This window comes from Rhinolophus sinicus, chromosome 3 (assembly GCF_057876585.1).
Source record: "Rhinolophus sinicus isolate RSI-liver-muscle chromosome 3, RSI-T2T, whole genome shotgun sequence".
Lineage (NCBI taxonomy): Eukaryota > Metazoa > Chordata > Mammalia > Chiroptera > Rhinolophidae > Rhinolophus > Rhinolophus sinicus.
This window is the reverse complement of record NC_142503.1, coordinates 146315535-146327883: the sequence shown is the minus strand read 5'-3', so window position 1 is coordinate 146327883 and position 12349 is coordinate 146315535. Positions and strand designations below refer to the sequence as shown.

Genomic DNA, 12349 nt, shown 5'->3' with positions numbered 1-12349 from the left:
TGACAGCATTAGTGCCGCTCTCTGCCTGTATCTTCATATGGCCTCGCATCTGTGTCTGTGGGTGTCCTTCACTGTCTGTTCTAAGGACAGTCTTATTGAATTTTTGGACCCACCCTAATCCAGTGTGATCTCACATTGATCCTTAGCTTCATTATAAGGACAAGACCCTATTTCCAAATAAGATCATATTCTGAGGTTCTGAGCGGACATGAATTTTGAGGGAATACTACATAACCCACTAACGATCATCTGATCAAAGAAAATCCTTATTAAAAAAGGAATAATGAAAACAAAAAATTTTTAGTGATCATGTCAGTATTTATCAGACATTCAAAATTAAAACTAGATGTTATTTTTGCCTCTCAATAGAGATCTTAGGGTGCTGGTGAGACCACCTTGAAGTGGGCACTGTCGTATGTGGTGTCTGGGAATATAAATTGGTATAAACTTTCTCAGGGGTGATTTGCAGGCAAATATCATGAACTTTGGCAGTGCATCCCCTTTGGCTCAGTAATGCAACCTCTAAGATTCTATCCCTAGTAAGTAAACAGATATGTGGACAAAGATTTTTGTTCAGAGTGTTCATAATAGAGTTATTAATCATGGCAAAATTAAAAAAAAAAAAAAAGGGAAACAGTAAGATGTCCAGTAAGATTAGATAGATTAAATTTGTTGTATATCGTATGACTTAGCCATTAAAATGATGGTTTGGGTATATTATCATTGGGAAATATGTCTGTAATATAATTATAGAAAAATATAGGGTATAAAACTACGTGCATGCAGTATGACCCCCATTTTATAAAACGTACATGTGCCATATTAGGAAAAGAGAAAGGAATGAAATAAAATGAAAACAGTGGTTTCCTCCAGATTATGGATTGATGGGTGACTTTTTTATTCTTAGACATATAATAGGATGGGCTGAAGTTGGAGGGAAGAAACTGTACCCACATCCCCACTTGAAAGGTCAGATAAAATTTCTAAGGTGTTCAGCCAGGGTCACAGAACCGTAGAAGGGGAGAGGTAGCCACAGAGCAGAAACAGCACCATTTCCCTTGGTCCCAAGAGTCCCCAGAGGACACAGGGGTGCAGTGACTCTGCAACATGGGCATCGCTGGACTGGAGAAGCTTGAAGCCTTTTGGTGTCAAAGCCCTTGGAATTCGGGAAGAACCTAACCACTGTGTGCCCATTATAGGAAATATGTATAGGTATCCAGGACTCTCCCAGGTCTTGAGCCAAAATCAGCCTGGGCAAGGCCACCCCCTTTCAGGAAAGAAAGGCAAAGCCAGGACTCCAATCTCTGAAGAGTTTCTCTGCCTCTAGCTTCTGATATCCAGAGAGCCTATTTTCACACATTCATATTTTTAAATTCTCTACAGTGGGCCTTACTTTATTAAGGGAAAAATAAATCAAACTAAATGTGGTACATCCTCACAATAGGATCTTATTCAGCCACAAAAGGAATGAAGTGCTGACGCATGTTACAGAATGGATAAACCTTGAAAACATTATGCTAAGTGAAAGAAGCCAGACACAAAAGACCATATATTGTATGATTCCATTTATACTAAATGTTCAGAACAGGCAATTATATAGAGACAAAAAGTCGACTAGTGGTTTCCAGGAGCTAGAAAAGAATGGGAGGCTAGGGCGTGACAGACAGAAGTTACAGGCTTCTTTTTGGTGTGATAAAAATATTCTTGAATTTAGAGAATGGTGATGGTTGCCTAACAGACTATATAAAAACCACTGAGTTGTATAGTCAGCTTTATATTGTGTGTGAATGGGATGGTATGTGAATGATAGCTCAATAAAGCTAATACCAAAAAATGAATTTACATGCTTCTAAGCAAATGTCCTTGTTTCTTGTGATCTCTATAGGATCTTGAAGAGGAATTAGACATGAAAGACAGAGTGATTAAAAAGCTACAAGATCAAGTCAAGACTCTAACCAAGACAATTGAAAACGGTAGGGAAGATAACATTCACTTTCCTGTTTTTTGAACTTTCAGTTCAGATCAACATGCTTTAAAGTGTTTATTTCCTGATGTGGCCCAAAGTCTTTGAAACCCAAAGGAACGATTCTCAGCTGGCAGCGTTTGGGGCTCAGTGATGGGCCAATGGAAAGATCTTTCAGGCAAACATATAGCTCCCCAACCCTCAGATAATACCAGCTATACTAATGCCATTGTAAGGGATACTCTATAATGAATATTTTTAACCTCTTCCTCTGTGAGCTCTCCCTTTTTAAAAATGAAACTGTGAACAAGTTTCTAATTGAACTGCTGTGAAATTCACTTCCTCTCCCAATTACATACAATCGGTATCCCAATTCCTATTAGAAGAAAACATAGAGAACTGAGAAGCCAGACTGTAGTGCTGAACTTGGACGCAACTGCACACTCTGAGTGTCCTCACGAACTCCTGTGGGAAGGACCCTGCGCCTTTCTTTCCTTTGTCTGCTTCTGTGTCACTGAACTTTTCTGATTTCTGCGCTCTTCTAACATTCTTCATCTTTTGGTCCATGTTTCCTCTTCCTGCAAATCTTAATCTCTAAGGCTGTATCTTGAACTATCTGTTCCTTTTTCTATATTTATTTCTTTGAAGAACTCCTTTATTGTTATTTATTCAACTCTTACCTCAAATTAAAGTGTTCAAAACCAAATTGATCTTTCCTCTCAGTAATAAATGATAACTGTCAGTCTGTCCCCTGAGGGCAGGGACCATGTCTGTCCTTCCCAACCCATACTGTGTCCCCGTTGTTGGAATAAATGAATGAACTGCCATCGCTATATGAAGTCTTCCAAAATCTACCTCCCACTCCTCACCTCTTTTCTGGAGTCTCGATCCCTTTTTGACTCTAAGACTACCTTCTTTGTCTTTCTGTTATCACCTCCAACTCAACGTGTCTCAAGTGGAATGCATCAGCTTCCCCTTACGTATTCATTATCTATTGTCTTATCACCAATTATCCCATATTTAGCAACTTCAAGCAACAAATGCTCTGTGTCATTACACACGGTTTCTGAGAGTCAAGAATCCAGGAGAGGCTTAGGTCAGTGCTTCTGGCTCTGAGTTGCAGTCAAGTCATGAGCAGGAATGCAGTCCGCTGAGGGCTTAGCTGCAGCTGGCAGATCTGCATCCAAGCCCATTCACGTGGCCGTGGCAGGAACCCAGTGTCTCTTGAACACTGTAGAGATGGCATTAGCTTCTAGGGTCCCTCCAAAAATCATGCCCAGATACAAGTCACCACAGTCAAGGATATCCAAAGTATGTCCTTATCAGGTATTTCTGCTTCATTTATTCTTCTTCCCAGTCCAGACACAATTTACAGAGGTCATTTTTATCACGAACAGTGTTGCTTAGTAAAACAGTTGACATTCTACCTGTATCAGTCTCTGAGGGAACAGAGCTAGTAAATTAACAGAAATTCTCATGCAGTGGTAAGAGTGTTCTGTCCGCTCTTTACCTACACTACCTTCTTTTTCATTCACCAGAGGCTACTCACTTTTCTTGGCCCAACTGGAGTGCTACCTCCTTCAAGAAGCATTTTTCAACAGTGCCAACCCCCGTCTGCATGAGTTCTTATGGCCCCTGTATTAATTTCCTATGGCTACTATAACAAAATACAATAAAATTAGTGGCTTACTAGAACACACATTTATTATCTTACAGTTCTGGAGGTTAGTTCAAGATGGTTTTCACTGTGCTAAAATCAAGGTGTCAGCTCGGCTGCATTCCTCTTGGAGCCATTAGGAAAGAACCCATCCCCTTGCCTGTTCTAGCTTCTAGAGGGCACCTGCATTCCTTGGCATTCCTTTCTCTCCATCTTCCAATCCAGCAACATAGCATCTCCTAAATCTTTCTGACTCTCTAACTTCTGCTTCTGTTATCACATGTCCTTCTCTCAGAATGGACATGAATCTTGGGGGCCCATCCAAAGATGTTCCCGTCCCAATCCCTGGAACCTATAAATATGTTACCTTATGTGGCAAAAGGGATTTTGCAGGTGTGATTAAGTTAAGGATTTTGAGATGGGGAGATTATCCTGGATTATCCAGGTGGGCCCAATGTGATCATAAGAGAGGGACAGGAATATCAGAGTGAGAGAAGGTGATGTGACAATGGAAACAGGGAGAGAAGAGGATATGATAATAGAAGCCGAGGTTACACTGACGTAGCCACAAACCAAGGAATGTGCGTAGCCTTTAGAAGCTGGAAAAGGCAAGAAACAGATTCTTCCCTACAGACTCCAGAAGAAACACAGCTCTGCTGACACTTTGATTTTAGCCCCATAAGATCCATTTTAGTCTTCTGACCTTCAGAACTGCAAGTTTATTATGTTGTTTTAAGCCACTAAGTTTGTGTTAACTTGTTATAGCAAACAGGACACCAGTATAGTCCCTCTAGGATCGTGCAGTTTGGTGCATGATTGAACTTTGCACACCAAATGTTCCATGAATCTTGGTTCCTTGTCTGTAACATCTGCATCTTGAAGACAGGGGCTTCCTCTTGGATCACTTTCATATCCCCACTGTGTTGGACACACACCAGGTACTCATAAGGATTCTTTCAAGGGTAACTCAGCCTTTTCAGCAGCAGCTACACTCATCTGAGATACCCACATAAGAATCACTACCAGGGTGGATAGGTGGCTCAGTTGGTTAGAGCACAAGCTCTGGGCAATGGGGCTGCTGGTTCGATTCCACATGGACCAGCGAGCCGCACCCTCTGCAACTAGAATGAAGTTAATTAGCTGCCGCTCAGCTCCTGGGTGGCCAGATGGCTCGTTGGTTGGAGCGCGGGCTCTCAATAACAAGGTTGCCAGTTCGGCTCCTCAACCCCCACAAGGGATGGTGGGCTGCGCCCTCTGCAACTAACAATGGCAACTAGACCTGGAGCTGAGCTGCACCCTCCACAACTAAAATTGAAAAGGACAACTTGACTTGGAAAAAGTCCTGGAAGTACACACTGTTCCCCAATAAAGTCCTGGTCCCCTTCCCCAATTTTAAAAAAAATCACTACCAGAAGAAATTCTCCAGGATTCAATCAAGTTCTCAATTATCGGAAAGCCGCAGGAGTTCATGTGCAAGCCAGTCAGAATGGGGAGGAAGGAGAGAGAGGAGGAAGGAGACAGAGCAGAATCATTATAACGCCTGTGGCAGTTGTTTTGTGTATGTAACTGGTTGTTTACCTCTGTCTACAGGTAATGATGTGCCCTTGTCCTCAGGACCCAAGGAGTACCTTGGAATGCTGGAATACAAGAGAGAAGATGAGGCCAAGCTCATTCAAAACCTCATTCTTGGTAGTGAAACCTGGAACTCTATGTTTGCTTTATGTTTGCTTTATCTTTGAGACTTGAATGTCCGTCATTGCCGCAGTTCTGGGTGATGGCAGTCCCTTCTCTTCCTTCACTGTTTCTTCCTTTAGCCCAGAGTTTATCAGCCTCAGCACTGTTGGTGGGGGTGCTGCACATTTTAGGATATTGAGCAACATGCTTGGCTTCTACCTGTAGGAGCCAATAGCAAGCCCTACTCATGACAGTAAGAGGGTCTCCAGATATGGCCAAATGCCCTGTGGGGGCATGTTGCCGTCAGCTGAGAAACACTGCCCTACCCTCTTCCCAAGTCTAATTATAGGGTCTGAATAGAAGACACGTGTTTGTGTCTGAGCGTAGGATACGTGTTGGAAGTGACCGTGGCTCTGTGCTCCATCTGACTTCTGCTAAGAAATGTATTTGCGGGCAGTGTGACAGGGGCGTCCCAGCCACACTTCAGTTACAGGAGTGTCCCATTGTGCTTGCACAAGGGTTTGTGGTCTTAGAACTAATCTTACTAGACTGTCTTCACCATGAAAACCACATGGTTTTCCAGAGGGAACTAGAAAAATTGCCTCTTTCTCAGCCGGTCCCAGGATCACAAAGCAAAAAGTCGATGTGTAGCCTTACTTCCCCTTCCTCTAAGTGGCCCCCTCAGAGCACAGGAACACCCCTACCCTTTCTACCCTCACTGGCACACAGCTGTCGGGCCTCTTCTTTGTTTCCCAGTCTTCATGCTGCCATGGGGAGGGCTTTGTTTATCTTAATTTGTTCTATAAAGTTTCCCTCTTTCATCCCCATCTGACTCCCCGCCATTCTCTTCTCCCTAAGGTCAGGAAGGCCTCCTCTGCCAAACTGCCATGCACCTGTTTCCCAGATTCAAAGCAGGGGCCTGTGATTGCTAAGATTGTATTGCATCCTCATCCTAGAGGCAGGTGCCAGCGTACTTGGAACTGGGATTCCTCTCTTATCGGAAATTCAGGGTCTCCACACAAGGGGGAAATTACTTTGCAAATGAGAAGAAGAGCAGGTGGCCCCTGTATGTTTTTGCCAAGGAAAGAGCCAGATTGAATTCCTCAAGGAGAAAAGACATCCCTGTGCATTCAAGTGCTGCATCCGGTGCAGAGCAGCCTACGAGCCCTGCCCCGCAGTCAGAGGTTCCCTAGGGGCGAGCTGACTGCCCGCTGTGATCCTCATGGCCTCTCTCTGCTGCAGACTTGAAGCCGCGCGGTGTGGTGGTGAACATGATTCCCGGGCTGCCGGCTCACATCCTGTTCATGTGTGTGCGCTACGCAGACTCGCTCAATGACGCCAACATGCTCAAGTGCCTCATGAACAGCACCATCAATGGCATCAAGCAGGTGGTTAAGGTAGGACCCACCTTTGCCATGGGCCTGTGGTATTAGAGGCACTTGAGGAACATCTGTGGGAATGACCAGCTGGCCTTCCTGTGTCCCTCCACCTCTGGGCTTTGGTGAACCACGTGATTCCTCAGACCAGTCTGAGGCCCGGTCAGTGAAAGAAGCCAAGCTGTTAAGGAAAGACCAGTTAGGTCAGGGATCCCCAGGGATGGGCATCTCCAGTAGACCTTGAATTCTTACCTGTGAGGTGACAACGTGGTAGCCATCCTCCCCACCACTTCTTATCCCCTCAGGGTGTAGAATCCCATCTCCAGCGAGTACGTGTCTACTGATGTAACAACTATGAATGGTGAGGAATAGGGAAGGCTGAAAAGTTACTCATCCGTAATTCTCCCTTCTAAAACCACATCATGTACCTTTATTCCAGCCCAGAAACAAAGATAAGCTGTGTGTTAGTGGGAAGTAGTAAAGTATAGATCTAATATTTTCATCCCCTTTCCAAATGAGAAGCAGTGTTTGATGTTGGCATACATTTGAATTTTTAGTTGGGGAGGGTCCTATCTGACTTTTAGTGAAATGTATGTTTTAATAGAGTCATGAGTAATTAAATCCTGTTTTAAATACTCTAGGAAAAAAGAAGAATAAAAACAATCCATGAGAGGTCAGAGTATGGGTAATTCTCTCCCTCTCCCCTCCAAATTTTATACCAAGAATTCATTATTCGTTAGGAACCAGGAGTAGAAAAGTTGCTTGGTGCTGGGTGCTTTATAGTCACTCTTTTCACAGTAGCCACCAGAATGGTCTTAGAAGGGGCTCCTGTGAATTAATATTTCCCATCCATATTTTCATAAATTAGGTTTCTTTGCACACAGTTGCATTGTGTCCCAGGACATAGGCACACAGTATTGCCCTGTCTTGCTGCTCTGGAATGTTTACATATTTAGAAATCCAAAGATGCATGGCATGAGAAGTATAAACCCTTTCTCACCAGCAACTTCTGTCCCAGCTTCCCCCACAGCCCACTGCCCTCTGCTTTTGTTGGTGGCAAGGACCTGCCCCTCTGGTTCCAGTGCACAGCACTTCAGAGCAACCCTCACTCAGCCCACACAGCCCTCCAGCCATCGTGCCTTTTCCTCCACCACCACCCACTCCACTGCCAACAGCGCTTAAACGGGTGCTCTCTGCCAGTTCTCTTCTTCACTGCTTGCAATCTGGCTTCTACCCCTATCACTCCATAGAAAGATCACCAGTAATTCGTCTTGCTAAATCCCATGCTATATCCTTCATTTTTATTCTCCTTACAAGGATTGAAGCAGTAGTGCTATCTCTTTGAAACCCTGGTTCCTTGTCTATCAAATTCCAGGACTTTCCCGCTTTTCCTTTTACCTCTCTGATATCGAACCTCCTCCTCCTTCGCTTGTTCCTCTTCTTCCTGCCGCATAAGTGGAGGTGTTCTTCCCAACAGAGTCCTAGATCCCGAGCTCGTGTCTCTCTACCCCTTTCAAGGAGGCCATCCTCCTGCCTCTCTCATGAGGTTTGCTCAGCTGCCCTGGTTCTCCATCATCTCTCCATCCTCTGAGTTTTTGTGGCGCAGTCCGCACCCATCATGTGGGCAACGGGCCACCTAATTACTGTGCCCTGTATGTGTTATGTCTGTCTCCCTCGTCAGACTGTGAACTTCGGAGGGCGAGGACCGAGACCAACATTTCTCAGGCATTGCCGTCATGCCTGCTTCAAGCTTCATGACAAATGACATGACGTATACAGAAATATTTTGCAAACCTTAACCTGCTAATATAACAGCTTATCATCATAAAAGAAATTTAATAAAGGCTTTAGTGAATACAATAAGAATTCATTTTGGTTAAAAGCCACCAACTAACCAAACAGGTTAGATATGTCTGTTCTTGGCTCCAAGGCACCGGTAATCACCAAATCCACCTTTGTCTTCTCTTTTTTTTCTTTTTTTTTAAAGGCACATTTAGAAGACTTTGAGATGCTGTCTTTTTGGCTTTCCAATACTTGCCATTTCCTCAATTGCCTGAAGCAGTACAGTGGAGAAGAGGTAGGGATGCTGGGCTGCTCTGTGTTCTGTGCTGGCAGCCGGTCTGTAACTTCCTCATGAGCCAGATCTCACTAGAGGAGTTAGGAGTTGGGGCACCAGCTCCAGGGACAGTCTCTGCCCCAGCTGGCTTCCCTGGCTTCCTCCTCACCCAGGAGGCCGACTTCACATCACCAGTCAGACAGAAGCCACAGGCAGAAGACTTCTACTAATAGAAAGAGGCTTAGACCTTGGACATGGTACCAGGCCTCAGTTTCCTTGAGTTTTACATGAATGAGGTGGATTAAATAGATGATTTTTAAGTTTCTTTCTGGTTGTGAAATTCTGAAGTTTTTAATATTATGACTCTAAAGTTTAGCCTTTAGCTCAATATGCTTGTTGCTTCAGAGTTGTTCTATCTATACAAATCTGGTTGTTCCTCCATAGTGTAAATCCTTTGCCATTCCGACTCTGCTTCCAAGGGGCTGACATCATAAAGGAGTTTTCACATTCAACTACTCACAGAGCAAAATTTCAGTGATTTAAAATAACAAAATGGCTTTTAGGGTTTTCATTACTCTCTGTACCATTTTATAGTCCCACCAGTATTGTATGAAGTTTCCAGTATCTCATACGTTCACCAACGCTTGGTATTGACATACATATTATTTACCAGTCTCATGCATATAAAATGACACCGTGTTGACTTAAATTGCAATTACTTCATCACCAGTGATGTCAAGTATCATTTCATGTGCTTATAGGTCATTTGGGTTTCCTTTTAAACTGCCAAGTCCATTTTTCTTAGGTGTGATTTTTTTTTTTCCTATTGATTTATGCAGTGTCTTTGCATAGTATGAATAGATTGTGGTTTGTCTTCTAATTTCCTTTATGAAGTCCTTTGTCATATACAATTTTTGAATTTTCATGTACTTAAATCTATCCTGTTCTTTTGTGATGTGTTTCAAGAAATTCTTTCCTACCCTGAGACCATGAAGATATTCTCTTACTTGTTCCTAAACTCTTATAATTGAAATTTAGAGTTCACAATTACGCTTTTGTGTATCCAAAAATGGTGTGATTATTTATCTGTCCCAAGTTGACGTGTGAAGTAATGATTTCATTATCTTACTCCACATGGATAGCCAATTGGCCCAATGGAGAGAAAGTAAAAAAATATATAAAAGTAATCCTACTGGTACTATAGAACAAAAGGAGAAACAAGTGAAAAAAATCCAACCTCTGACTAAAAAACAACAACAAACAAACAAACAAAAAAACAAAAGCAGGGAGGGGCACAGACCAATCCATTTAAGACAAACTGGCATCTGTGAGACATTAAAGAAAGAGGATATCATTCAACAGCATTTATTTTTTGATCCTGTCTTTGCCCCCTTCAGCCATATATACAATATTCTTTTCCCTGTCTCAATGTTTTTTCAATTATATATTTTTTTATTATTATTAGTTTCAGGTGTACAAAACAACATAGTGATTAGACATTTACACACCTCACAAAGTGATAACCCCTCCAAATCTACTACCCATCTGACACCATACATAGCTATTACAATACCATTGACTGTATTCCCTATGCTGTACTTTACATCCCGTGACTATATATACCAGGGACGCCAAAAAATGTATACAAGTGAACACACTGGTCAACATTGCTCAAGCAGTAGTTTGCCATAATCAGAAGTGTCTGGATGCTGATGGAAACCATTTTGAGCACCTCTTGTAATTGCAGAAGTCAAATGTGACTTGTATTCATCTTTGTTACCAGTATATATTGAGTATTACAATTTTAATACAGTTTTTCTTTCTTAAAATGTGTATACGTTATTTTGGCACCCTCTGTATATTTATATTATAGTTGACATTCGATATTATTTTATATTAGTTTCAGGTATATAGTTTTATTTCTAAAGTTTCAATGGTTCTTTTTCACCTCTGCCTTTTATCATAATGTCCTCTTCTTAATGTTTTCTTTTATGTTTTCTCTTTGAATATATTAAACCATATTGTACTAGTCTGCTTGAGCAGCTATATACAAAATACCACAGACTGGGTGGCTTAAACAACAGAAATTTATTTTCTCACAGTTCTGGAGGCTTGAAGTCTAAGATCAAGTTGCTGGCAGGGTTGGTTTCTGGTGAGACCTCTCTTCCTGGCTTGCAGACAGATACCTTCTTACTGTGTCCTCACATAAGCTTTCCTCAGTGCACAGGGGTGGAGAAAGATTGAGCTCTTTAGTGTCTCTTATTATAAGGACACTAATCCTAACAGATGAGGGCCCCACCCTTATGACCTCGTGTGACCTTACTTACTTTCTTAGAAACCGTATCTCCTAATATAGCCACACGGGAGGTAGAGGCTTTAACATGAATTGGGGAACAGGGGGAGACACAAACATTCAGTCCATAACACATTTTAAAATATTTCAGATAGGTCTATACTCTATAATTATAAAGTTATGAATCTTATTTATTGGCTCTACTGACCTCTTACTGCAGTTTTCTTCCTTGGGTGCTTTGCAGTTTTTTTCTCTGAGGTTCCATGGAAATTATTTTCCACTATAGTCTATAGGCACTGGGGGCGCATATTTGTGGGGGAGAAGGCAGTACAGTGACAGTAACTGATAGAAAATAAATGCTACCTCAGACATCAAGAGCTCATTTGATGTAAATCAGACATTATGTTTTAAAATATAGGAGTTATAGTAGAAGCTGATTATAATATTAGTAAAGGTAGTATTTTAATTTCCTACATGTCTATATTATTTTCATATTTATATGCTCAAAATTACTTTCAGGAATTCATGAAGCATAACAGTCCACACCAGAATAAGAATTGCTTGAACAATTTTGACCTGTCAGAATACAGACAGATTCTTAGTGATGTGGCTATACGAATATATCATCAGTTCATCACCGTAATGGAAAATAGCATTCAACCAATAATAGGTAAGAAAAGAATTGACAAAAAAAATATTTATAGTAACATTGAAACCTTAAAAAATACATCAGGTGTATGGAATGTGGGGTTACAAAGAATATAATTTTAAAACCAAGAAAATTTATTTGTGTATATGTCCAGTTTTTAATTCTTTGGTTGCTTGAAAGGATTACATATATAAAAGTACATGGTTCATAGTTTTCTTTCTGCAAGGGTGATTCATCCTGAAGGGAAAAACTTGGGAGAATTGCTGCTACTTACATGGCTAATCTTGGGTCTTAGTCAAGTATTTTTGAAATCCTAAAGTCCCTCTCAAATTCTTATGTACCTTCTCCAATTTTCTGAAATTTAAATATTTTAGGCTTTAAACGGTTCTAGACCACAAGTGATCATGCTAACATGTCCTCTTTCCTGTGATGTTGAAAGAGGAGGTGCTCCAAGCCTAGAGAAAGGAATGCTGCCCTGTTGTAAACAGCCAGCCATCCCCATCCGCCCCTTACAGCCTGGTGCTCCCTGGTCCTTTATTCTCTTGCTTTCTCTGTCACAGCTTACATCCACTACTAACTCTTGTAGTAGAAAATGTCCCACCTCTTGAAACAGACACATAAGAGCAGTGAGAAACGCCCTGTGGTTGTCCCCACTGTGTGTATGAGAAAAGCTTCCATTGT

The 12349-nt window shown here is 41.8% G+C and overlaps 1 protein-coding gene across 1 annotated transcript in view; it reads left to right on the top strand.

The window, feature by feature from the left end:
• MYO5C (myosin VC) overlaps positions 1-12349 on the top strand; it is an 88390-nt gene that overhangs the window by 66445 nt on the left and 9596 nt on the right. Inside the window, exons 33-37 of the mRNA XM_019747087.3 lie at positions 1886-1973; positions 5211-5309; positions 6537-6691; positions 8658-8747; positions 11539-11689. Of these exons, the coding sequence (XP_019602646.3) occupies positions 1886-1973; positions 5211-5309; positions 6537-6691; positions 8658-8747; positions 11539-11689 (583 nt within the window). The remainder of the gene's footprint in view (positions 1-1885; positions 1974-5210; positions 5310-6536; positions 6692-8657; positions 8748-11538; positions 11690-12349) is intronic.